At 44.1% G+C, this 26908-nt stretch overlaps 1 protein-coding gene across 1 annotated transcript in view; it reads right to left on the reverse strand.

Moving 5' to 3' along the window:
- Positions 1–11843, reverse strand: part of LOC110297424 (Fc gamma binding protein) — a 43970-nt gene extending 32127 nt beyond the window's left edge. Inside the window, exons 1-2 of the mRNA XM_085841986.1 lie at positions 11789–11843; positions 7969–8318 (exon numbers count right to left, since the gene is read on the reverse strand). Coding sequence (XP_085698112.1) covers positions 7969–8318; positions 11789–11843 — 405 coding nt within the window. The remainder of the gene's footprint in view (positions 1–7968; positions 8319–11788) is intronic.
- Positions 11844–26908: the final 15065 nt, after the last annotated feature.

Consider the following 26908-nt stretch of genomic DNA (forward strand, 5'->3'; position numbering starts at 1 on the left):
GGGAGCCATCTTCCTTCCCGGATCCCGCCAAGACTAGTCTGCACAGGTGAGGGTGTGGACTACAGAAGCTAACAGCTTTTGGGACAGGTGGGAGCCACAGAGCTTCTAAGGCAGGCCCCATTTTGGGCTCCAGACATCCGGGCACCTTCCCTGCCAGAGGAGAGGTGTCCACCCTGCCCGGGAGGGCTTTACTGGAGCATCCACAGGAGCCATCTTCCTTCCTGGATCCCACCAAGACTAGTCTGCACAGGTGAGGGTGTGGACTACAGAAGCTAACAGCTTCTGGGACAGGCCTGTTTCGGGCCTTCATCTTCTGCCAGGAGGCAAATCCATCCGATCAACAGATATCTGTGCACCTTCTCTGCAAGAGGAGAGCTTGCCTGCTGAGAGTGCTCTAACCACTGAAACTCAGGAGAGAGCTAGTCTCCCAGGTCTGCTGGTAGAGGCTAACAGAATCACGAAAGGAACAAGCTCTAACCAGAGACAACTATAACAAGTGACTCCAGAGATTACCAGATGGTGAAAGGCAGACATAAGAATCTTACTAACAGAAACCAAGACAACTCACCATCATCAGAACCCAGGACTCCCACCTCAGCCAGTCCTGGGTACTCCAACATACCCGAAAAGCTAGACCCGGATTTAAAGGCCTATATCATGATGATGGTCGAGGACATCAAGAAGGACTTTAATAACTCACTTAAAGAAATACAGAACACTGCTAAAGAGTTATAAGTCCTTAAAGAAAAATAGGAAAAAACATCCAAACAGGTGATGGAAATGAACAAAACCATACTAGACCTAAAAAGGGGAGTGAACACAATAAAGAAAACCCAAAGTGAGGCAACGCTAGAGATAGAAACCCTAGGAAAGAAATCTGGAACCTTAGATACAAGCATCAGCAACAGAACACAAGAGATGGCCAGGCGTGGTGGTGCATGCCTTTAATCCCAGCACTCGGGAGGCAGAGGCAGGCGGATTTCTGAGTTCGAGGCCAGCCTGGTCTACATAGTGAGTTCCAGGACAGCCAAGGTTATCCAGAGAAACCCTGTCTCAAAAAGAAAAAAAAAAAAAAAAAAAAAAAACAAAAAACAGAATACAAGAGATGGAAGAGAGACTCTCAGGTGCAGAAGATTCCATAGAGAACATCGGCAAACAATCAAAGAAAATGGAAAATGCAAAAAGATCCTAACTCAAAACATCCAGGAAATCCAGGACACAATGAGAAAAGCAAACCTACGGATAATAGAAGTGGATGAGAATGAAGATTTTCAACTTAAAGGGCCAGCAAATATCTTCAACAAAATTATAGAAGAAAACTTCCCAAACCTAGTGAAAGAGATGCCTATGAACATACAAGAAGCCTACAGAACTCCAAATAGACTGGACCAGAAAAGAAATTCCTCCCGACACATAATAATCACAAAAACAAATGCACTAAATAAAGATAGAATATTAAAAGCAGTAAGGGGAAAAGGTCAAGTAACATAAAGGCAGGCCTATCAGAATTACACCAGATTTTTCACCAGAGACTATGAAAGCCAGAAGATCTGGACAGATGTTATACAGACACTAAGAGAACACAAATGCCAACCCAGGCTACTAAACCCAGCCAAACATTCAATTACCATAGATGGAGAAACCAAAGTATTCCACAACAAAACCAAATTCACACATTATCTTTCCACGAATCCAGCCCTTCAAAGGATAATAACAAAAAAAAAAAAAAAAAAAACAATACAAAGATGGAAACCACGTCCTAGAAAAAGCAAGAAAGTAATCCTTCAACAAACCTAAAAAAAGACAGCCACAAGAACAGAATGCCAACTTTAACAACAAAAATAAAAGGAAGCAACAATTACTTTTCCTTAATATCTCTTAATATCAATGGACTCAACTCCCCAATAAAAAGACATAGACTAACAGACTGGCTACACAAACAGGACCCAACATTCTGCTGCTTACAGGAAACCCATCTCAGAGAAAAAAACAGACACTACCTCAGAATGAAAGGCTGGAAAACAATTTTCCAAGCAAATGGTCTGAAGAAACAAGCTGGAGTAGCCATTCTAATATCTAATAAAATCGACTTCCAACCCAAAGTCATCAAAAAAGACAAGGAGGGGCACTTCATACTCATCAATGGTAAAATCTTCCAAGAGGAACTCTCAATTCTGAATATCTAGGCTCCAAATACAAGGGCAGCCACATTCATTAAAGAAACTTTAGTAAAGCTCAAAGCACACATTGCACCTCACACAATAATAGTGGGGGACTTCAACACACCACTTTCATCAATGGACAGATCATGGAAACAGAAACTAAACAGGGACACAGTGAAACTAACAAAAGTTATGAAACAAATGGATCTAACAGATATCTACAGAACATTTTATCCTAAAACAAAAGGATATACCTTCTTCTCAGCACCTCATGGTACCTTCTCCAAAACTGACCATATAATTGGTCACAAAACAGGCCTCAACAGATACAAAAATATTGAAATTGCCCCATGCATCCTATCAGATCACCATGGACTAAGGCTGATCTTCAATAACAACATAAATAACAGAAAGCCAACATTCATGTGGAAACTGAACAACACTCTTCTCAATGATACCTCAGTCAAGGAAGGAATAAAGAAAGAAATTAAGGACTTTTTAGAGTTTAATGAAAATGAAGCCACAACATACCCAAATTATGGGACACAATGAAAGCATTTCTAAGAGGAAAACTCATAGCTCTGAGTGCCTCCAAAAAGAAACTAGGGAGAGCACACACTAGCAGCTTGACAACACACCTAAAAGCTCTAGAACAAAAGGAAGCAAATTCACACAAGAGGAGTAGATAGCAGGAAATAATCAAACTCAGGGGCGAAATCAACCAAGTGGAAACAAGAACTATTCAAAGAATCAACCAAACAAGGAGCTGGTTCTTTGAGAAAATCAACAAGATAGATAAACCCTTAGTCAGACTCACTTAAGGGCACAGGGACAGCATCCTAATTAACAAAATCAGAAATGAAAAGGGAGACATAACAACAGATCCTGAAGAAATCCAAAACACCATCAGATCCTTCTACAAAAGGCTATACTCAACAAAACTGGAGAACCTGGATGAAATGGACAAATTTCTAGACAGATACAAGGTACCAAAGTTAAATCAGGATCAGGTTAATGATCTAAACAGCCCTATATCCCCCAAAGAAATAGAAGCAGTCATTAATAGTCTCCCAACCAAAAAAAGCCCAGGACCAGATGGGTTTAGTGCAGAGTTCTATCAGACCTTCAAAAAAGATCTAATTCCAGTTCTTCACAAACTATTCCACAAAATAGAAGCAGAATGTACTCTACCAAATTCATTCTATGAAACCACAATTACTCTGATACCTAAACCACAAAAAGATTCAACAAAGATAGAGAACTTCAGACCAATTTCCCTTATGAATATTGATGCAAAAATCCTCAATAAAATTCTCGCTAACCGAATCCAAGAACACATTAAAACAATCATCCATCCTGACCAAGTAGGTTTCATTCCAGGGATGCAGGGATGGTTTAATATATGGAAATCCATCAACGTAATCCACTACATAAACAAACTCAAAGACAAAAACCACATTATCATCTCGTTAGATGCTGAGAAAGCATTTGACAAAATCCAACACCCATTCATGATAAAAGTCTTGGAAAGATCAGGAATTCAAGGCCCATACCTAAACATGATAAAAGCAATCTACAGCAATCCAGTAGCCAACATCAAAGTAAATGGCGAGAAGCTGGAAGCAATCCCACTAAGATCAGGGACTAGACAAGGCTGCCCACTTTCTCCCTACCTATTCAACATTGTACTTGAAGTCCTAGCCAGAGCAATTCGACAACAAAAGGAGACCAAGGGGATACAAATTGGAAAGGAAGAAGTCAAAATATCACTTTTTGCAGATGATATGATAGTATATATAAGTGTCCCTAAAAATACCACCAGAGAACTCCTAAACCTGATAAACAGGTTCAATGAAGTATCTGGATATAAAATTAACTCAAACAAGTCAATGGTCTTTCTCTACAAAAAGGATAAACAGGCTGAGAAAGAAATTAGGGAAACAACACCATTCTCAATAGTCACAAATAATATAAAATACCTTGGCGTGACTCTAACTAAGAAAGTGAAAGATCTGTAAGATAAGAACTTCAAGTCTCTAAAGAAAGAAATTAAAGAAGATCTCAGAAGATGGAAAGATCTCCCATGCTCATGGATTGGCAGGATTAATATAGTCAAAATGGCTATCTTGCCAAAAGCAATCTACAAATTCAATGCAATCCCCATCAAAATTCCAAATCAATTCTTCAACGAATTAGAAAGTGCAATCTGCAAATTCATCTGGAATAACAAAAAACCTAGGATAGCAAAAACTCTTCTCAAGGATAAAGGAACCTCTGGTGGAATCACCATACCTGACCTAAAGCTGTACTATAGAGCAATTGTGATAAAAATTGCATGGTACTGGTATAGCGACAGACAAGTAGACCAATGGAATAGAATTGAAGACCCAGAAATGAACCCACACACCTATGGTCACTTGATCTTTGACAAGGGAGCTAAAACCATCCAGTGGAAAAAAGACAGCATTTTCAACAAATGGTGCTGGCACAACTGGTGGTTATCATGTAGAAGAATACTAATTGATCCATTCCTATCTCTTTGTACTAAGGTCAAATCTAAGTGGATTAAGGAACTTCACATAAAACCAGAGACACTGAAACTTATAGAGGAGAAAGTGGGGAAAAGCCTTGAAGATATGGGCATAGGGGAAAAATTCCTGAATAGAACAGCAATGGCTTGTGCTGTAAGATCGAGAATTGACAAATGGGACCTCATAAAATTGCAAAGCTTCTGTAAGGCAAAAGACACTGTCAATAACACAAAAAGGCCACCAACAGATTGGGAAAGGATCTTTACCTATCCTAAATCAGATAGGGGACTAATATCCAATATATATAAAGAACTCAAGAAGGTGGACTCCAGAAAATCAAACAACCCCATTAAAAATGGGGCTCAGAGCTAAACAAAGAATTCTCACCTGAGGAATACCGAATGGCTGAGGAGCACCTGAAAAAATGTTCAACACCCTTAATCATCAGGGAAATGCAAATTAAAACAACCCTGAGATTCCACCTCACACCAGTCAGAATGGCTAAGATCAAAAATTCAGGTGACAGCAGATGCTGGCGAGGATGTGAAGAAAGAGGAACACTCCTCCATTGTTGGTGGGATTGGAAGCTTGTACAACCACTCTGGAAATCAGTCTGGTAGTTCCTCAAAAAATTGGACATAGTACTACCAGAGGATCCCACAATACCTCTCCTGGGCATATATGCAGAAGATGTTCCAACCAGTAAGAAGGACACATGCTCCACTGTGTTCATAGCAGCCTTATTTATAATAGCCCGAAGCTGGAAAGAACCCAGATGCCCCTCAACAGAGGTATGGATACAGAAAATGTGGTACATTTACACAATGGAGTACTACTCAGCTATTAAAAAGAATGGATTTATGAAATTCCTAGGCAAATGGATGGACCTGGAGAGCATCATCCTGAGTGAGGTAATCCAATCACAAAAGAACTCACATGATATGTACTCACTGATAAGTGGATATTAACCCAGAAACTTAGAATGCCCAAGATACAATTTGTGAAACACATGAAGCTCGGGAAAACGAAGACCAAGGTGTGGATTCTTTGCCCCTTCTTGGAATTGGTAGCAAGGCACCCATGGAAGGAGTTACAGAGACAGAGTTTGGAGCTGAGACGAAAGGATGGACCATCTAGAGGCTGCCATACCTGGGGATCCATCCCATAATCAGCCTCCAAACGCTGGCACCATTGCATACACTAGCAAGATTTTGCTCAAAGGACCCTGATATAGCTGTCTCTTGTGAGACAATGCCGGGGCCTAGCAAACACAGAAGTGGATGCTCACAGTCAGCTATTGGATGGATCACAGGGCCCCCAATGGAGGAGCTGGAGGAAGTACTCAGGGAGCTGGGGAGATCTGCAACCCTATAGGTGGAACAACAATATGAACTAACCAGTACCCCCCGAAGCTCGTGTCTCTAGCTGCATATTTATCAGAAGATGGTCTGGTCGGCCATCAGTGGAAAGAGAGGCCCATTGGTCGTGCAGACTTTATATGCCTCAGTACAGGGGAACGCCAGGGTCAAGAGGTGGGAGTGGGTGGGTGGGGGAGTGGGTGTGGGAGGGTGTGGGGGACTTTTGGGATAGCATTGGAAATGTAAATGAAATAAATACCCAGTAATAAAAAAAGTAAATAAAAAAAGAAAATCTCCATCTTAATGCGGTTGTAGTGGAAGCGCACACCGATGGCGTGGGAATTTGATTTTGAGAGGGGATGTGTGTGCTTCTGTGGGTGGAAACTAGTGCTTCCCAGGTGTGGTGCACACACTTTCAACCCCAGCAGTCAGGAAGCAGAGAGGCGAGGCGGATCTATGCAAGGGGCAGGCCACGGAGCCTGCACAGTGAGTTCCAGGCCAGCCAGAGTTGCACAGTAAGACTCTGACGGAGATAAAAATTAAACCAGAAACTAGGACTTTGTAGGTTCCAGGCGAGCGCTCTGCCAGTGACTGCATACCCGGTCCCTCATTTGCCGTCTAAGCAGAAACCACAGCACTCAGCTACCTTCCCATCTTCTCTCTGCTTTGCCTTTCCCAGGCTGGCTGTGCTTACCACACAGCCTCCTCTGTAGCTTGGATTTAGGCCTATCCCATGTGGCCCAGCTACAAGTTTTAATACATATAAATTTATCCAGAAATTAAGCAAAACAAAATTACTTAAACATTGCACTCTAGTTAACAATATATATATACGTTGAAGTCATTTTGGTGACATGTTCTGGTGACTGGAATCGACTTTCAAGTACATTAAAAAAAAAGAGAAACTGCCAGTCTAACAGGAATGTACAGATGGGTATCTCTGGTAAAGGAAGAGTTAATTACAGGGTTTAGAATCTGTGCAGGGGTTGGCATCCTAGTGGCCATTGTCTGGGTTACATACCCTTGACTCCAACATCTGAAATCTGAAATAAATGAACGAATCAGACACTTGGTGAGCACTAAGAAGATGCTACACATGGGTTCATTCCCTGATACCAGGAAGATGAATAAGCTTCAAAAATGTGTGCGCTGGACACAGTGTATAAAATTATCTTTAGGCTCTGGGTTAGGACTGTATGAAAACTGAATAAATCTTGCGTTCAGACTTGAGTCCCTTCACAGTATGTATATGCAAATTTTCCAAAAGTTTTAAAAGTTCAAGACCTGAAGCATTTCTGGTCTCAGCATCTCAGAGAAGGGACTCTCAAGCTAAACGGTGACTTCAGCTTGTTTGGAGGCTTTGTCCTAATTCCGCAGTGATGTGGCACGGAAGGGAGAGAGCTGACGCTTGCCCTGACTACAGAGCAGTATATCCACCAGACTCAACCCAGAGGCTCTGAAGCCACGGGCTGAGCCGGTTCACAGTACAGTGCCATCTCAAAGAGATCCTGTAAGTGCAGAACATGGCCTGTATTGAGGAACGGATCTGGCACAGCACATGATCACTAACTGATTATGTCACATCACAGATCCCCTATTTTCGGACAGTTAGAACATCTCTCTCTCTCTCTCTCTCTTTGTCACTTTCTTTTTTTTTTTTTGTCACTTTCTTTTTAAAAATTCCTTTTTGCTTTTCCAAATAGCATCAGATATTTTTTTTTCTCTCTAACCACATTCTTAACATTCCTGAAGTGGCATTTGTGAGGGAAAGGTTTTAAAGATCTGCTACTGGCTTTCAGATCTCACCAGTTCCCTACCACCCCACCTATAACAAAGGCCTTGAGTTTGGGGCTCTAACACCAGGGATTTGGCTCTCATTTTTCAACTGCTCATGGGTGTTAAACTTTGAACACTTACCCGAACGAAGCCAATTTCCCCACGAACCAGCGACACAGAATGGCTGTAGGCATAGACGGTGACCAAGCCCACATAGGAGACTTGGCGGCTGCCCCGATGTTCATTTTTGGCTTCCACGCTGAAGGCTGGCAGGGTCTCATCTGATCCACACAGTTCAGCCATGGTGTAGGAACAGGTGCCCATCATGTCATAGCGACGGCCATCGAAGGTGGTATAGTGGGGATCACCCTGGGCACGGCAGACAGCTGTGGACTCTGCCACACACCTGGCCTTCCCACTCACCATCTGGCAGCGCTGCCCAGATGCACAGTGAATGCCTTGGCAGGATGCCTCTGCTGGGGTGAGCAGAGCTGGGGAGGGAAGAGAGTTGGAGTTAGAAATGTGCCTGAGGTCAGACACCTGGGGCCTCCTACAGTGTGGACGATGCCTGTTGGCTCACGACCACCCCTTGTACAGGCATGGAAACTGAGGTTTGCAGGCTCATGGAGAGAGCTCCTCTCCCAGGGTTTCTGATTCCACAGTTCAACACAGCTTGGTCCAGAGCAATGTCAAGTAGTGAAGAAGGACCAGGAGCAACTGATGAAACATTCAACTGTATAGTTTGATATCCCACCAGGCTAGAAGTTGCCAGAGGATAGGAAATGAAAGATGGAGTCTTTAGCAAAATGGAGACAACTGTTGTAGAGGTGTTGTTCTACCTTAGTAGAAGTCCTAGCTCAAGCGCCCACCACTGGGCCATTGGAGAGATTATGTTCAGTGCTCTGGCTACGGTGTCCTGTGATATGGGTCTGGCAATCAGTTTCTCCACAGACATTTGAGGGAGACATTGGCATATTTTAACAAGTTAAGTCATAGGCTGTTTGTAACTGAGCCTATATAATTAATATGGTTACTAATATAAACCCTTGTCCTATTCCAATATTCAAATACAAACATCCCTTGAAGTGGGCTGCCCTCTTTTGACAACCCCTGGGTCTTGATTCCCAGTTTGAAGAAGACCATCTGGGAAGAAACAGCCCTTCCAGTTGGCCTCCAGTCCTCAAGAACTCTCGTTCTGACCCTGACCTCTCTCCCCACAACAGCCCACCCTGCACCTCCTGATCTCTTGCCACAAGCTAATCTAGGTGTTAGCTTGATAGAAACTGAAGCCTGGAGAGGTGGAGTGACAGGCTGAAGGCCACCCAGGCACAGCTGGAGTTAACCCCAGGCCCTGTGGCTCTGGCTCTGTGTCCTCACAACACCTGAGCTGCCTGGTGGCAACTTCTGAATGGGCTGAGCCTGAGGTTGCACACAGGGTCCAGGCTCTGTTCCCTAACTATGTGAAAGCATGTGAAGCGCCCAGGGAGGCTGGAACACAGAGATGCCCCATCCTGGGATCCTCCCTGTTACTCTCTCTGGATCTCCTGACCTTGTGCATCAGCAGTCTCACCCGAGGCGTGCAGAGTTGCTGTCGGCAGCAAGTACAACTGTATTAGTTCTTAAAGTATCAAAACATTGACCAACCCCTCCATCCTGGCTCCCTGCGTCTCCCCAAGACAACCTCACCACAAACCAATAGAGTGCACAGTACAGATTCCTGCTTTAGAATTAGTTTCTGTAGGGGGAGGGAAAGGGCTAAGAATTAAGGAATTAAGGATGGGTGCCATGGAGGACAGAGTGAGATAGGAAGTTAACTAAGTTAACTAAGTCAAAGGCCAGAGAGGAGAGGTAGGAAAGGCATGGCCAGAGGCCAAGGCCAGGGATCATTTCCTATCTCTCACTCTGGCCACCAGCAGCTTTTGTCCCATACCCCACAGCCTGGGCCAGCCGCAGGTGAGCAGCCCAAAGCTGGTAGGGGTCTTGGCTGTGTGCATATTGTCAGTAGTGCCAAGGTTCACTTATGCAGAGAACTCCCTGCCTTGCACAGCTGCTCATGTGAGTTCGACCCCCAATGCCTGCCCATCTATGGTTAGCTCACTGGTAGCCTTTGTATGTATAACCAGCAGGGCCACACCCTCAGTGCCTGGCATACTTATGATCACACAGGCCGGGTGGTAGGATGCTTTATCTAGGATCAGGACTAGATAAGGCTCACCAGTCACTTGATCCTCTATGGCCCCTGTGCCAAACGGCACAACCTGATGCCCACATCTGCAGACAGGTAGAATGGCCCGGTTGGCCATTCACCCTGGAAATGACCCTCAACCATGTTACCCTGGAGACCCTGGGAACCAATGATACCCCCATGGTTGGCTCTGTGGCTGGGTGGCTACAATGTAGGCCAGATCATAGTGGGGCTGGGAGGCTAGAGTGGGGACTACATAGTGTGTTCCCCAAGCAGATGTGGGTAGCGTTTGCTTCACCACACGGCTACAATTTGTGTGCTTGTAGGCACAACTGTGACCAACAAAGACAGCCACTGGGCTGCTGGCTGTTACCCTTGATCCAGAAAGATCTGCTGTGCTCTGTACCTGAACTGCTTCAGAAGGCGGCAGCGTCACACTTATGACACCACCAGCTGGATGGACAGTGTCCTGGAATGTCACTGCTGCCTTCAAGCCCATAGTCACTGAGGCACCTGCTCTGCCAGCCACCACAGCAAACTCCTTTGCATATTGGTCAGAGATGCTGGGAATATGAGCACAAAGTACTCTGTGCCCAGGGCTCCCACAGGCTAGAGCAATGTTAGCTCTGCTGTGCCGCGCTTAGCCCGCACAGAGATAGGATGGTGCACTCTGACCCACTACTGCATGCTGGGAAGTGCCACTGCAGTCGTCTCTGCTTTGGCACTGATGTTGACCATGACTGACTCCCCTGTGACCTTCTGTGAGGTGTCATTGACCTGGCTGAGGATAGAGACACAGCAGTGCTCTCTGACAGACTGAAGATGAAGAGACAGAGACCGCGGTTCTCGGGCGGGGAATTCTGCAGGAAGGCCATGAGGGATTCTTCCCCACCAGTATTCCTGGGGTCCTCTGTGGCCTCCCAAGTCAACCCTGAAGAAAACAGAGTTGTGGGTCCAGCTACCTAGTTCCTCCCCGTTACAAACCCAGCCCCCGGGTCTTCCTGAGCACCTGCTGAAGCAATTCTCCCTATGTTTCCATGTCCTTCCTAACGGATGCAGCATCCACCTGCGAGCCTTCCTGGCTTTGGCTGCCCCAAAGCCTGAGCACCTTGCACAGGGCTCTTGAACTCAGACACTGCAGGGTCAGACGAGGGGTAGAAAGGTGTGCAATAGTCTTGGAGACAAACCTGGACACTGGAGAACCACACTCCACCTGAAACAGCTTTTGCTGGTTGTTACTATGAAAGACTGAAGCCTTTTTTTTTTAATGGCACACCTTCACATTTTTCAAGGAAGTCTGTGAGGCTAGCTGAAGTTCTGAATGAAAGCTTCATCCAGTCTGTGTGGATTCTGTCTTAATATGACTTGGTGGTTTATGTGAAGGATACGAAGGGGAGAAGACCGTAGAAGTGTGGACACAATGTCTGTGAAAGCTAGAGTAGAGCTAGTGGGCTTTTCAACATGGGTGTGTGCATGTGTGTATATGTGTGTGAGAAAAAATAAAGACAGAGATGGAGAGAGAGAGAGAGAGAGAGAGAGAGAGAGAGAGAGAGAGAGAGAGAGAGAGAGATGTAAATGAATACTAACACACTTTGTTCAGTACCTAAGGCTTTTTCCAATTTCTGCTAGCCTCTGTCTCATTTAAGTTAGCAGGGTTGCAGGGGGAGGGAACAGTGAAGGGAGGTGGTTTGTAGAGGGGACTAAAAATTGAGGGTGCTGACCCAGGCAAGCAGGAGAAGCTTCCCAGACATAAATGGGGGGCTTGGTTTGACTTACCCCACAGGAGGGTTGCTCCGGCCCACAGGGCCCACCAGTTCCACGGGGATCCCATGTCTGCAGTAAAGAGAGAGGGAGATCAAAAGATGCTGTCCTGTTAGAGATCATTCCAGAAGGCATAGAGGGGTTAGCAGGGGGCAATCTCAGGACAAGAGCCCCCTGGATGTAAGGAAGGCTCAAGTGGGAAGGGAAGTTGACTAGATAGGACTGGATGGGCTTGGGGTGGGGGTGAGGCTGGCCATGAGGTAAGGGGGTGAGGTTCAAGGACAATGCATGGCATAGTGGATATCCAGGGGTCTAAGAGTAGAGGTAGAAGAGTCAGTCTAGGGCCTGGATGCAGAATAGGGTGTTAGTTTTCCCTCTTCTGCAGGGAACCCCAGCCCTTCTCACCTGCGGGTCCCCGAGCTGCAGGACCAGATTGCAAGCTAGGTTATATAGCGGAGATTCCTGACTCCTCTGGCCACACCCCGGGTCACCTGACGCGCACACGGTGCCAACTTCCTGGAGGAGGATGCCGATCTCAGACCAGGTGGAAGAATGGGGAGCCCTGAAGATCTGCCAAGGGTGGAGAATGAGTCTTCAGCTTGTGTCCTGAGATGGGTGTGAGAGCAGCTGGTGGCTACACCCTGGCAGCTTCTGGATCAATTCAATCATGGAAGGGCGTCGTCCTTATAGAGACAGCTGGGGAGCAGAATGCTGAGATCTTGGATCCCTAGACATGGGTAGGGTAGTGGGCAGGGTTTGAACTTGAGATGGGAGGTGGCGACTGGTCATGTTTGCTGGCTCACTGGCCAGATTCATTTCTCTGACTCCTGCCAGGAACAACAGTAAAGGACCCATATCCGGGTCCTACTTCCTTGCAGTCCCAAGCTGAGTCCTGGTTCCAGGCCATCCCACATCTTTCCAGTCACCCGTGGAGAAGAGGTGTCTGGGGGTGACCCGGGGTCTGAGGCCTCGGCCCAGGCCGGTGACACGGATCATAACAGTCTTACCCCAAGTTCATCACAGTCTCCTGGGTTTCTCTCCTGGGAAATGGAAACATGAAAACCTGGCTTTGCTGGGCTTCTGGGTGTTCTGAATACTCTTGCTCCTTGTGGTGGGGCAGGGGTGGGTGGGGGTTCTGGGGCTCAGGGTGTGTGTAATGAAGGCTAGAGAGTTCTGTTTCCTGATTCCATAAGATCATGGAGGTTTCACTTCCTGGAGAACTGTTTGGTTTGGGATTTTTTTTTCTTTTTGTGGTTTCATTATCTTCTCTCCTTTTTTACCTCTTTCCTTCTTTCCTTCTTTCCTTCTTTCCTTCCTTCCTTCCTTCCTTCCTTCCTTCCTTCCTTCCTTCCTTCCTTCCTTCCTCCCCTCTCTCTTTCTTTCCTTCCTTTCTTCCTCTTTCTTTCTTTCTTTCTTTCTTTCTTTCTTTCTTTCTTTCTTTCTTTCTTTCTTTTCCTTTATACCCTTAGAAGGGACTGGCTGGACAGGTTTGGAGTGACCCTGTTCCTCTCCAGTACCCTGCAATTAGTCTGAACTGAGGCATGGGGACCAGGTGGCCTAGTAGTCTGGGCTGGAGTCAGCATGTCTCATAGGACTGGCCTGGCCCCTGCCATACTCTGCTAATCCCTACTTTGGGGACTATTGTTTGCTGAGGAGTCTCCTCAGAAACAGCAGCTGCAAAGCCTGGTGTCCTCTGTCAATACCCCCCTCCCAGTCCTCCTCCTTATCACTGAGGCTTAGACTTCTGTGCAGCCAGAGTGGGTGGGGGACTCTTCTCTCCATAGGGCTGTGACTTTCTCAGAGGGAAAGATAAAGCTTTGGTACTGATAGGGTCCTCAAGGCAACCAGGAAAGTGCGGTGAATAAACAGAAGGCTGGGTGGGAGCCAGAGAGAACAAGAAACCCAGTGGAGTGTGGGTGACCTGTGGACAGCTGGGAGAGAACCCTGAAAAAGACCCTGAGGGAAAGATGGACAGGGAGGGATGAGACCAGGGTTCCCAATGAAGAATGTGAGTGCAAGCTAAGATGTCAAACCCCTCTATGTAGGTACATCTCTCTCTTGAGACACTCAGAGGCATGAGGTGTGTGAAGGAAAACAGTAGGGTGAGTTTTCAGAAATAATTCTGGCCCTCTTTCCGTGCACTCCTCTGAGCCTTGATGCCTTCCCTGCCTGAAACCAAAGAGAAGCCTATCCCTGTGATCATGGCTCTCTGCAGATGGAGACCTCAGGAATAGGGAGGGGGAACAAGTTTTACAAATACTTTAACTTTATAACCCTCTGGGACCTTGTCTGTTACTCCTTTCCAGGTTCTGTGTGTGTGTGTGTGTGTGTGTGTGTGTGTGTGTGTGTGTGTGTGTGTGTGTGGTGTGTCTGTGTGTGTGTTATGATACACTTGTGTGCCCTACCCCAGATATTTTACATTCTCAGGAATTTCACTAATAACCCCGGAAATGACCTATGGGGACACTTCCTTATGGTCAAAAAACCATTTATCCTGCCAACGGCTGCTTTCTTGTGAGCCTAAGCAAAGGGTGTTTACATTTCTACTTTTGGGCCTCTCCCTATATAAGGCAGGCCATTCCAGACGCTGGGGGTGAGGGCTGACCTGTCACAGGACACAGGACACAGGGCAAAGTATCACTGTCACTGTGTCCGTCCAGGTCCAGGTTTTGCTAGAAGTTTCTAGCTTTCTTCCTTCACATCTGGACCCAGTGACCTGGCGTGCACACGCAGACAAGCTGCGCTAGGCTCTTCAGTAGCCTGGTACTTGTCGCATGGCTCCAGCCCCTTCCCTGTAATATCAATGTTTCCTCGTTGAAACTGGTTTGGCTTCTGTGACATCACGTTCTGTGTTTTTGTGCTACTTTGGTCTGTTTCCTACATGCACACTTTCAATGCTGGTGAGTTTTAGATTCTTTTTATGGTCTTACCATGACTACTTCTCCAGATTGCAGCCATATCTGCCCATGCCGTCCAGCAGAACATTCCATGATGTTGGGCACTCTCTCCCCTTTGCCTGTGGTAGACAATTGAGCTTGTGAACTCCTGCGGCTGCTGAACACTTGAAATGTGACAAGTGCAAGGGAAGAGCAGATTTATTATTATTATTATTATTATTATTATTATTATCTAGTGTACTTTTAAACGAGGGCTGTGCCCAGTGTTCACATTAGCTCTCACACAGCACTAGAGCTGCTATCAGCACAGGTTCCACCCCATCTCCTCACCGGGACATATTTGCTCTCCCTACTCACATCCCTAATCAGTTACTCTTCTATGCTCATTTTTCATCCCTTTAGTTTCCTTATAGACAACTACTCTGATGTGACCTGTGAGTCTATTTTTTCAAGTATCTGATTAAAATAAGACACTGCTAATAAGTAAACAAATCATAAATGTATATAGCTCATTAAGCTGTCTTAGATAAACACACCCTTATAATCTTCAGGTGAGCTTTATAAGCCCAGGTAAAGGTAAAGCCTTCACCAAGAACACTTCCTCATCTCAAAAATTCTTTGTTCTCCCTTCCAAACAGTAGTTGCTCCCTCTCTTGAGAGATAGCGTCTATTTTGGCTTCTAACACCATAGGCTACTTTAGTTTTGAATTCTGTGTAAATGGCTGAATGTCTTTCTGCCTTGCTCTCTAATTGACTACTTTCAATCAATAGTTCTTTGCCCAAGTAACTAGAGTTTATTTTCAGTGTGATATGCCATTCAGTTATATTAAACCATACTTACCCGTGACTGTTTGGGTTGTTTCTACTTTCGTTAATGGATTTTTGTGAATGCACACAAATTCTTTGGAAAATAGTGTCAAGTTCCTGATTGTAAATTTTCCAGGTTACTGGGTTAAGATTCGGATGCTGTCAATATTTTTCAAAACTAAGGTACTAATTTCAGCCTGCACAGTATGTGTGACCATTTCAGCTGCTTCCGAGCTGCACCAATCTTTTCTGAAAGTGTAGAGGTGTGGATCTGTGGCTCTAAATATTAATTTTTCACATATCTGTGCCTGAGTATATGTCTGTACATCACATATGGGCAAGAGCCTGAGGCACTCAGATGTCACATGCCCTGGAGCTGGTGTTACAGAGGGGTTGTCAACCATGTGGGTTCTGGGAACCAAACTTGGCTCCTCTACAAGAGCAGCCAGTGTTCTTAACAGCTCAGCCATCTCTCCAGCCAGTGACCCGTGCTTTTAATTTGTGTTTGTCAGTGAGGTTGAACACATTTCCATGTGTTGATTGGCCATTCGGATATTTTTTCTTGTGATTTTAGTGCTATACTTCCTCAAGTTTCTTTCCCAAACATTTTCATAGCATTTCTTACTGATCTGTACGGATCCTTTATATGTTCTGAACATAAACTGTTCGTCAGTTATGTGGTTTGCAAATATTTCCCACCTTTCTGTGAGTTGGCTTTTTCGTATTTCTAAGGGTGAAAAGTGATCCTTCATTTATAGTCCATTTTATCAGTCTGTATTTTGGGGGAGTGAACTGGACTTTTCTTGTGACAATATTGAGTCTTCCAATCCATAAACATTATTTTTCCATCTATTTAGATATTGATTTCATCAGTTTTTGAAACTTCTCAGACTATAAATCTACTTATTCTGTTAAATTTACTAATGGATTTTAACTTTTATCCAGTGCAAACGGTATTATGCTTCCAATCTCAGATTCTATGTTTCCATTGTTAGTGTACAGAAACACATCCAGTTGTTGTCATGTTGGGTCTCCTGTGTGCAAACTTGATGGATTCAAATTTTTCAGTGGGTCGTGGGACTGCTGAATGCTGTTATTTATCTGAAAGTAGAGACAGTTTTAGTCCGGGTTATATATTTTATTTAATATTTTTTCTTCATTGAGCTGGGTAGGAGTTCTAGCACTGTGCTGGGTGGGAGAGATGAGTGGGAACAGCCCTTGGCTTTTTCCTATTGTGGGAAACACTCCTTCTTCTACTGTTACACACGCTTCAAGTTAGAGCCTTTGGTAGATGTCACTGGATTGCAGCAGCTCTCTCCTACTTCTAATTTACTGAAAGCGCTACCATAAACGAATGTCGATATTACCAAATGCCTCTCCTCGGTCACAAAACCCTCCTCCAACTTGTGCTGAGACGGTGAATTGCACTAGTCTCTTACAATACGGAGCCAGCTTTGCATGCCTGGAAGAAACCACACCTATCTATGCTATGCATTAAATACTTTTTACATATTGCTGGACTCAATCTATTAATGTTCTCAAGAATTTTAAAATCTAAGTTCATGACACATACTGTATTTTTCCCTCTCTTCTCTCCACGGTCTCTTCTTTCTGTAATGTTCTTGGTTCAGGTACCTACGTAATGCTGGTCTCAGATTGAGTTGGCAAATGTTCTTTCTGTTTCCTGGGAAATGTTGCATAAAATTGTTTCATATTTCATCTGCTTGGAGGTTGCTTTCTCTAAACAGTGTGTGTGTGCGCGTGTGCGCGTGCGCGCGCGCGTGTGTGTGTGTGTGTGTGTGTGTGTGTGTGTGTGCGCTGACTTTTTTTCCTGTTGCTGTGATAAAGTACCCTGACAGAAGCAACCTGAAAAAGAGTTACCACAGCATGGTGCATATCTTTAATTCAGCACCCAGAAGGCAGAGGCAGGTTGATCTCTGAGTTTTAGGCCAGTCAGAGCTACACACTGAAGCCCTGACTTAAGAAAAAAGTAAGCAAGGAAAGAAGGAAGGAAAAGGAAATTAGAGAAAACGAGGAAAAGAGAAGAAAAGGAGAGGAAAGAAAAGGGGCAGGAAGTATTATAGTCCACAGTTCAAGGTGCAGTCTGTCTTGGTGGGAAGTCAAGGCAGCAGATGCTTGCAGCAGTTGGTCACATCACACCCACAATCAAGAAACAGAGAAAGGTGAATCCAAACTAGTGTCCATCTTACTTCGAGTGTGTAAAACAGGATTGCCTGCTCAGGGAATGGGCTCACCTACACTTAGCATAGGTCTTCCCACATCAATTAATGCCATCAAGACAGTCCTCATAGACATCTCCAGAGGCTCTTCTCCCTGCCAAGCTGACAATTAACACTACAAAGGCATGAGTGTGTATGTGCATGTGTGTGTAAGTGTGTGAGTTTGGAGAGAACAGAAGTAGACATTGGATGTTCTCCAACCTTTTTTTTTTTTTTTAAGAGAGAATCTCTTATTGGCTCTGCTGATTACTGATTGGCTAGAATAGCTGCCAGTAAGCTGTGGAATTGGCCTATCCCTGCCCTAGCCCTGGGCACTAGGGTGACAGAGCTGCACCAACATGCTCAGCTTTACACATGGGTGCTGGGATCCGAGCTCAGATCGTCATGCTTGGGGGGCAGGTACGTCACCAGCTAAGGCCTCTCCCCAGCCGCTAATCCTTTCAAATGATAAATTCCAAGTCTTTGGTGAATTTTCAGATTGTTTTACATTGGTTACTTTGAGAGTTTGGGGAACTTATCTGTTTCGTCTAAGATAGCAAACGTGTGAGGATATAACTTGTTTCATATAATTTTTAATACATAAAGGTACATGCATAGCAACATCTCATTTTCCATCTTGGTATTGGTGACTTGTGCTGTCTTCTCACCATCTTCCTAGATGTTTATTCATCGTGTTATTGGTTGGCTTGTTGATTTTCTCTCTTGTTTAATTTTACTATTTCCACTCTTCCTCCCCTCTGCTTGTCCTGTGTTTACTTTGCTCTTCTTTTGTTACGTTCTTAGTCGGAAGATTAAATGATTGGTCTGGGACTTTGGTTTCCATTGTAAAAAGCAAATTGAAGTGGAAACTTCTGATTTCTTTAGAAAATCAGTTATGTCAAATGATGTTTCGCTGGGGCACACTGGAGTGAAAGGATATTTTGCTAAAGCAGACACTTGAAATGTTTTGCTGAGCCAGACAGTGGTGGCGAACGCCTTTAATCCCAGCACTTGGGAGGCAGAGGCAGGTGGATTTCTGAGTTCGAGGCCAGCCTGGTCTACAGAGTGAGTTCCAGGACAGCCAGGACTATACAGAGAAACCCTGTCTTGAAAAAACAAAAACCAAAAAAAAAAAAAAAAAAAAAGAAATGTTTTGCTGAAACAGACACCAGTGAAGAAATTTTTCTATAGCAGCAGACACATGAAAGGACTCGTGATGTTTAGAAGGAATATAAATATTCCCCATAGACAGTGGGATCTTAAGCACCAGCTCCACTTGCTCCACCTCACTACTCTTCCCTGATGACAAGCACATATCGGTTCGCCTTACATTGCTTTGTTGAGCTTTGTTGCTGGTGACTTGGTGGAGAGAGAAACTTGCCAAAGAACTTCTCTGAGGTTCCTGCGGCATCTTGCTGCTTCTGAGGAGGGCTCGAGCAGATTGGCGAGTCTTGCAGTTTCTTCTGGATTGAACTGCCCTAGCTGATTTGTGAGTGGTGTCTGCCGAGTGGACTGGACTGCAGCTGCTGATTCATGTTTGGTGTTTGCTAGTGCATTGGAATGGTCCCAAAGAACTATTTCTAAACAGGTCCACTTCTCCTGTGTCCTAATAACTTTTCTTTTCCACTACCTCTGGTGGTGTGGGCTCGAGGGGAGGTTGAATTTCTTTCGGTCCATCATGTTGTTACAAATTATCAGATTAAATTCTTTTTACAACTGATAGTATTCCAATTGTGTGTGTATGTGTATACATCTTCTTGAGTCATTCATCATTTGCTAAACACATTATTTCTATGAACACACAATTTATTCCTTTCTCTTTCTCTCTCTCTCTCTTTTTTTTTTTTTTGTGGTGTCCCTTTCAATTTTACCAATGTTTAGTAATGTTTATTATAAAATTTCTTAGAGTTATTCCTTGGTAATATTTTTAGAATTTTTAAAAGCATGGTGTGTGTGTGTGTGTGTGTGTGTGTGTGTGTGTGTGTGTGCTTGCACATCAGGTATCTGTAGAGGCCTGCAGTGGTGAACATCACTGGAAATGGAGCTCTAGGGAGAGGTGGATTCTGGGGCGTGAACTCAGGTCTTCTGTAAGAGCAGCACGTGTGAGCATCCACTGAACCGTCTATCCAGCCCCATTGTTTATAGCTACTGCTCTCTTGATCTGTCTCAGTTTATTTACTGCTGGTGTACTGCTGTGCCACTGAATCATGTGTCTTTGGGCTGGGAACTGAATCCAGGTTCCTGTGTATGCCAGGCTAGCACTCTCACACCGAGTTACACTCTCAGCACAGTGTTGCTCATTTTTTAATTTTTATATTCTGTAATTCTGCTAAATTCATTTATTAGTTCTAATGAGGTTTTTTAAAAAGGCATAGAAACCAAGATTTTCTCTATATAAGATCATGTCATCTGGAAGAATAGCAATTAGACTTCCTTTTCATGTAGTTGATTTCTTTCTCTTGCTTGATAATGGAAGCCAGCATCCTAGTCTTATCTCCAATCTTAGAAAGCTTTCAATTTTACTCCAGTCTTTATGTTAGACACTGACCTATCATGCAGGATATACTCATTCTATAAGTAATCTCTTCAGCACTTCATTTTTAAACTTTATGATGTGTGTGCTGTGTGAGTGCATGCACGCCATGGCAGGTGCAAAGGACAGAGAACAGCCCCAGATATGCAGGAGCATAGTGCACAGACATACATGCAGGCCAATACCCATACACATGAAATGAAAGGAAAGGAAACATTGTAAGTTAACTTACCTTAGTACTGATGGTTGGACATTCACTGTTGTTTTCCCTGGAGTTGAATATCTCTTCCTCTTGCTCATATTCTTGCTGCCTTCCAAACATTTCAGAGCGTATAGAGTTGCTTCTGTCTTTTCGCCTTGACGTGGCTTCTGGGGATCAAACTCAGATCATTAGGCTTATGTGGCAAAGGCCTTCGGACAGTGATCCATCTTGCTGGCCCTTGTTCAGGTCTTTAGCATGAAGATTTTATCAAATGCCTTTTTTTTTGATATTTTGAAGTGATCTTATCATTCATTGTGCTGTGTTGTGCCATGTTTATTGTTTGTATTGAATCATTCTTGCATCCTTGAAATTATCCCACTTAGTCATACTGAATAATCTGATCTGATTCTGTTTACTAATCTTTTGTTTAGGATTTTGTTTTTTGTATCCATGTTTATCAAGAATATTAGCATTCTGAGCCAGGCGTGGTGGCGCACACCTTTAATCCCAGCACTCGGGAGGCAGAGGCAGGCGGATTTCTGAGTTGGAGGCCAGCTTGGTCTACAGAGTGAGTCCAGGATGGCTATACAGAGAAACCCTGTCTTGAAAAACATATATATATGTTTTTGCATATATATATATATATATATATATATATATATATATATATATGCATTCCTTTTTTCTTTTCTGCCCTTTCCTTTCCTTTTCTTTCCTTTCCTTTCCTTTCCCCCCTCTCTTCCTCCCTCCCTTCCTTCCTTCTTTCCTTCCTTCCTTTCTTCTTTCCTTTCTTTTTTTTCTTTGAGACAGGCTCTCTTTACATTGCCTTGGCTGTCCTGGAACTTAGAATGTAGACCAGGCTGGCCTCAAATTCACAGATATTTTCCTGCCTCTGACTCTTGAATGCTGGAATCAAAGACACTTGCCACCACACCAGGCTATCCTGTCTTTCTTTTTAAATTATGACTTTTGATCATCAGTCTTTATTATTTACTAGGCTGGATATAAAATCTCCTAGAAAACACAACTCCGGCCATGTCTGTGAGAACATTTCCAGAGTGTTTTAATTATTCTTTTTTATCCAGTCTGGGACCCCACCATAAATGTCGATGGCACCACCCATGGCTGGGGTCCCAGACTGAATAAAAAGGAATAGAAAAAGCAAGCTGAACACCAGCACTCAGGTCCCCATGTCCTGACTGTGGCTGTAATGTGACTAGCCTCCTCACGATCCCATTGCCATGCCTTCTCCACTATGACAAACTATTCCCTTACACTGTGAGATAAAACAAAAACACTATTTCATGAGTTGCTTTTATCATAGCAATGATAAAAACCTAAACACAGAAATTTGGCACTTAGAATTGGGGCTGTTGCTATAACAGACCTGATCATGTGATTGGTAGTCCTTCGGGAACTGATTTTTCTGGAGAAATGTGGAAGAGTTTAGAATGCAGTCTAAAGAAGCCCTAGATGCTATGAGCAGTGCTTAGTAGGACATTCTGGAAAACCAGAATGAAGACAAAAAGGGAAAGGCAGGCAGGGAAAACTGTGCTTAAGAGACTAGAGTGAGGACAAAGTGTCTACCAGAACTGGAACAGAGACCCAGCTACGCTCTGTTAAAAACAACAAGCAAGCAAGCAAGCAAGCAAGCAAGCAAGCAAGCAAGCAAGCAAGCAAACAGCAACACAACCCATGTCTTGTGAACTTCAGTGAGGCTGAATTCAAAGGTGGCCAACTAATTTTTTTTTAAAAGGGAATTTCAAGGCTGTGGCATTCAGCCTGTGCTACAATTACTGCTCACTGCTCTTATGAAGATTACAGTGAGAAGGATCAGGGAAGGCAGCAAGCTGTCATGAGAAGTACGAGTTGTGTCAAAGAAAGGACATGGGCAAGTTAAAGTTGCAGATGTGGATGAAATCAGTCTTGATGAAGGCAGACCTTGGACTTTGCGCTGTGGCCACAGGAAAGCTGCCTGTGGTGCGAGAGCGAACTCATCAAAAGCTCCTGCTTTATAACAACAATGGCAGTTCACTGAGAGACTGAACTGAGAAGTGAAGGTGAAGGGGTCCTCTGATCAAAAGGATGCTGCTGAAGGCATTCTCCGTCCAGAAGCAACCACCTGAGGAAGTATTTTCCAAGGTACATAAACTGTAGCTGCATCGGAAGACAGCTAGATAATATCTCAAGGTGGCCGCAGAACTTGGCAACTCTGTCCAAATGGTACTGTCTTGGCATGAATGTAAAATACAAGAGTTGTAGGATCGTGGAAGATTTCACCAAGATTCCAGAAAGATGCAAAGTTCAGGCTGTGTTACACCTGAGGGTACTGGGAACAAGCCAAAGGAACTTGTCCTAAACACCGCCATTTTGTTTTCAGACTCCATTTAGTCATAGGGTGAAAGTAAGTTCAAGATCCCAGGCCCTAGGGGAGCTGGGGACTTCCCAATAGCTGAATAGCTTCTGTTGTAAAGAGATGTCTGAGTCCAGCCATCCCAGGGACAACTTATAAAAAACAATTGTTTGAGTCCAGCTGTCTCAAGGACAATTTTTCCATATTGCTCACAGTGTTGAACTAAGTTCATGTTCCCAGGCCCAGGAACCAACTCCTATTCTGATTGGTGGGAAAAAAGTAACAATAACTTGGCACAGATGTTTGTAGCTTGCAAACTTAAATATTCTGTGATATTTTGGCTTGTTGTAGCAGTTCCACTCCCAAGTATGTTTTGTGGTCCTGATTGATCAATAGCGGCTTGACTACAATAAATTTTTGTCATCTGCATTGACCTGGTGATTGAGGTATGTTAGATTTAAGTGGATCCCATAACAAGGGGCAAAGATTTTCTAACGCAAGTGTTGCAGCTCTGAAGGGAAAGGCATCCTGGCATAAGGTGGAGGTTTCTGGTTGTGTCGTATGTTATGGGCCTACTTTGATGATGCTTTGCTGAGACAAGACCTATTGGGAGGACCCTTGATGTTTGGAGAGAGTATGAGTGGGACTCCATGCGTGGCAGTGATGGGGGGCTTGCAAAGCTAGCCTTGCAGTGCTTTGTTGGTCTCCAGTCTTTACTGATCTTTACTTTATTGAGAGAGGCACTGAAGAGAATTTTTCCTGGCTTCCCTGGCTGGTTCTGGTTCCTCCTGCTGACTCGTGCCTATTCCGTGGAGGCCTGGCTGTTTCTGCTGGATCGCGCCACGGCTGCTGATTGCTGTTTGGTATCCCAACACTGCTGAACTGGACTGCTGGTGTCCTGACAACAGAGATTGGAATCACCCCAAGGAACTCCTTCTGAAGAGGTCTACAGTCCCTGTGTCCTATTTACCATCTTTTCTCCCCTACCTCTGGATGGTGGGCAAGAAACGGGGGGTGGAAGCACTTGAGAACCCTTATTAAAGTAGGTTTTGAAAAATCTAAGGCTACACTGGCAGTTAGGAGGCAAGGAATCCCACAAAGTCACACCACACACCAAACCTCACACAAGAGATTTATTGGGTAAGACACAAGACAGTGGCTGACTCTGCTTGGGAGAGAAGCAGCAGAGAACTGAGTGGGAGGCAGGTTTAGAGAGGGGTTCTTGGCAGTGGAGTTTTCCACAGAGGGACTAGTGGGTCTTCAAATCCTAAGCTTGGGATGAGCTCAGGGACTGTTGGGTTTCAAAACTGGGAAGTGAGCTTGGATTTTTTTTTTAACTCTACACAGGTAATGTGTGATAAAATCAGGTTCCATGCAAAATATTGCACTATGCAGCTGGTGAGATAGCTCAGCAGTTAAGAGCACTGGCTCTTTTTCTAGTGATCCTGAGTTCAATTCCCAGCAACTACATAGTGGCTCATGACCCATACAGGGATCTGATGCCCTCTTCTAGCATACAAGTATATATGCAGACAGAACATTCATACACTAAACAAACAGACAGACAGACAGATAATATTTAAAAGTCCCATTATGTAGGGTTGTGAATGTGAAACCTAAGTTGCAGTGTTGGATGTTGGAGGTGCTAGCACCATGGGATGTCTTTCAAGGGAAGATGTAGGTATGGAATAAAATTGCCCCAGAAGAGGAAGGTGAATATAGCTGCTGGAACAAGATGATGCTACAAAGACCCCAAGATGCCAAGCATGAAGCTGTAAGATTTGGTGTTTATTCCACTAGATTTCTGTCTTGCTTTTATTTTCTTGCTATGTCCCATTCTCCTCTTTTGGGATGGGGATATTTACTCTGTGTAGTTATGTATTGGAAGTATAACTTCTTTAAAAGAGACATTCAGAGTTAAAGAATCACCTAGTTTCAGCAGAGAACCCTGCCTTTACCATTTTGAATAAATACCACAAACTGCTAAGCTTTTGGAGACGTTTAATGATCTAAATTTATTTTGCATTGTGAGATACACATGAGATTTTAGGAGCTAAAAATGAAATGTCATGATTGAAAAGTGATATGTTCGTGTGTCTAGTTGACAAGGGGTGGCCTCGTGATAGTTAATCATTATCTTCATTGTCTGATAGACTGGATTTAGAATCTAGAATCAACTAAGAGCTGTGTTCCTGATACATCTGTGAGGGGGATTCTAGAGAGTTTTATTTGAGCAAAGACTCACCCTAAATGGGATGCCACTATCCCACGGTCTGAGGTCCTAGGCTGCACCATCCATGGTCTGAGGTTCTAGGCTGCACCATCCATGGTCTGAGGTTCTAGGCTGCACCATCCATGGTCTTAGGTCCTAGGCTGCACCACCCCATGGTCTGAGGTCCTAGGCTGCACAAGGATGAACAAGGGAGATGGTGGCATGAGCACTAGCACTCACATCATCACTGCTTCCTAGCTGTGGATCTGTGGCCAGCTGCCCCACACTGCACTACTCCATTATCAAAGGTTACATAGCACTATGCATAGTATGAATCAGAAGCGCCCATGCTACTACAATGTCAAGTCTTCTTGCGTGCAATCCTCATAGGAATTCTAGCAGGGCTTTTGGTATACTGTGGAAATAGGTATATGGTACATATGTGGAGAGAATCTGGGCTAAGAGTGTGGGCAGTTTTTAGAAGTTTTAACTCTGAAAATTCAAACTAAAAAGACTTTTGATAAAGACATAATTTTTTCACTGTGTGACCATGGTTGGCCTGGAACCTGGTATGTAGACCAGACATCTGTCAGCCTCTGTTTCCTGAGTGCTGGGATTAAAGGCATATGCCACCATACCTGTACTGGCTATTTTTGTGTCAACTTGACACAGCTGGAGTTATCACAGAGAAAGGAGCTTCAGTTGAGGAAATGACTCCATGAGATCCAACTGTAAGGCATTTTCTCAATTAGTGATCAAGGGGGAAAGGCCACTTGTGGGTGGGACCATCCCTGGGCTGGTAGTCTTGGGTTCTATAAGAGTAGGCTGAGCAAGCCAGGGGAGGCAAGCCAGTAAAGAACATCCCTCCATAGCCTCTGCATCAGCTCCTGCTTCCTGACCTGCTTGAGTTCCAGTCCTGACTTCCTTTGGTGATGAACAGCAGTATGGAAGTGTAAGGCGAATAAACCCTTTCCTCCCCAACTTGCTTCTTGGTCATGATGTTTGTGCAGGAATAGAAACCCTGACTAAGACAATATCTGATCTTAATTTTTCTTTTTAAAGTATTATTTTGTGAATACTTCACTAAATCCTTTTAAATTGTATTATAGGCCATAATAGATGTCTCAAAATACTCTTGCAGAGGACCTGGAGTCCATTCTCAGCACCCACATGGTGGCTTATAACCAACTATAACTTCAGTCCCAGGTGATTAGACTGTCTTCTGGCTTCCTTGGGTATTGCATGTACACAATGCATAGACATACATACATGGGAAACATGCATATACGTAAAATTTAAAAAAAGAAAAAACAGTATTCAAGTTTCTAACTGTTGTTATATATTCCCAATTGTTTTTTCCTAATTTTAACATTTCTTCCTTTTTCTATTATTCTTGCTGTTTTCTGAAAGGGCCAAACTTCTGCCATTTTCACCCTAACACTGGAAAAGGTCTCCATTTCTGGATCTTGGGACCAGGGACAAGGTGAACCTACATCAGGACTCATGTGACAGTTGACTGAAGTACACGGATGCTTCTCTTTTAACCTGCATGGTATTTGTTGAATTTAAAACTAAACGTCAACATTTTAAAATTCAAAGATTTTTTTTAAAGATTTATTTATTTATTATATGTAAGTACACTGTAGCTGTCTTCAGACACACCAGAAGAAGGAGTCAGATCTCGTTACGGATGGTTGTGAGCCACCATGTGGTTGCTGGGATTTGAACTAAGAATCTTTGGAAGAGCAGTCGGGTGCTCTTACCTGCTGAGCCATCTCACAGCCCTAAAATTCAAAGATTTTAATTAATACTCTGTGTAGACATAAAATTTTTTGTAACCTACTTTTAATAAGGGTTCCACCTCTCCTAGCCCTCCACCCCGCAGAGGTTGTGGAAGAGAAAGTTATTAGGA

The sequence above is a fragment of the Mus caroli genome, unplaced genomic scaffold (genome assembly GCF_978045245.1).
Source record: "Mus caroli unplaced genomic scaffold, Mus_caroli_1 scaffold_8, whole genome shotgun sequence".
NCBI lineage: Eukaryota > Metazoa > Chordata > Mammalia > Rodentia > Muridae > Mus > Mus caroli.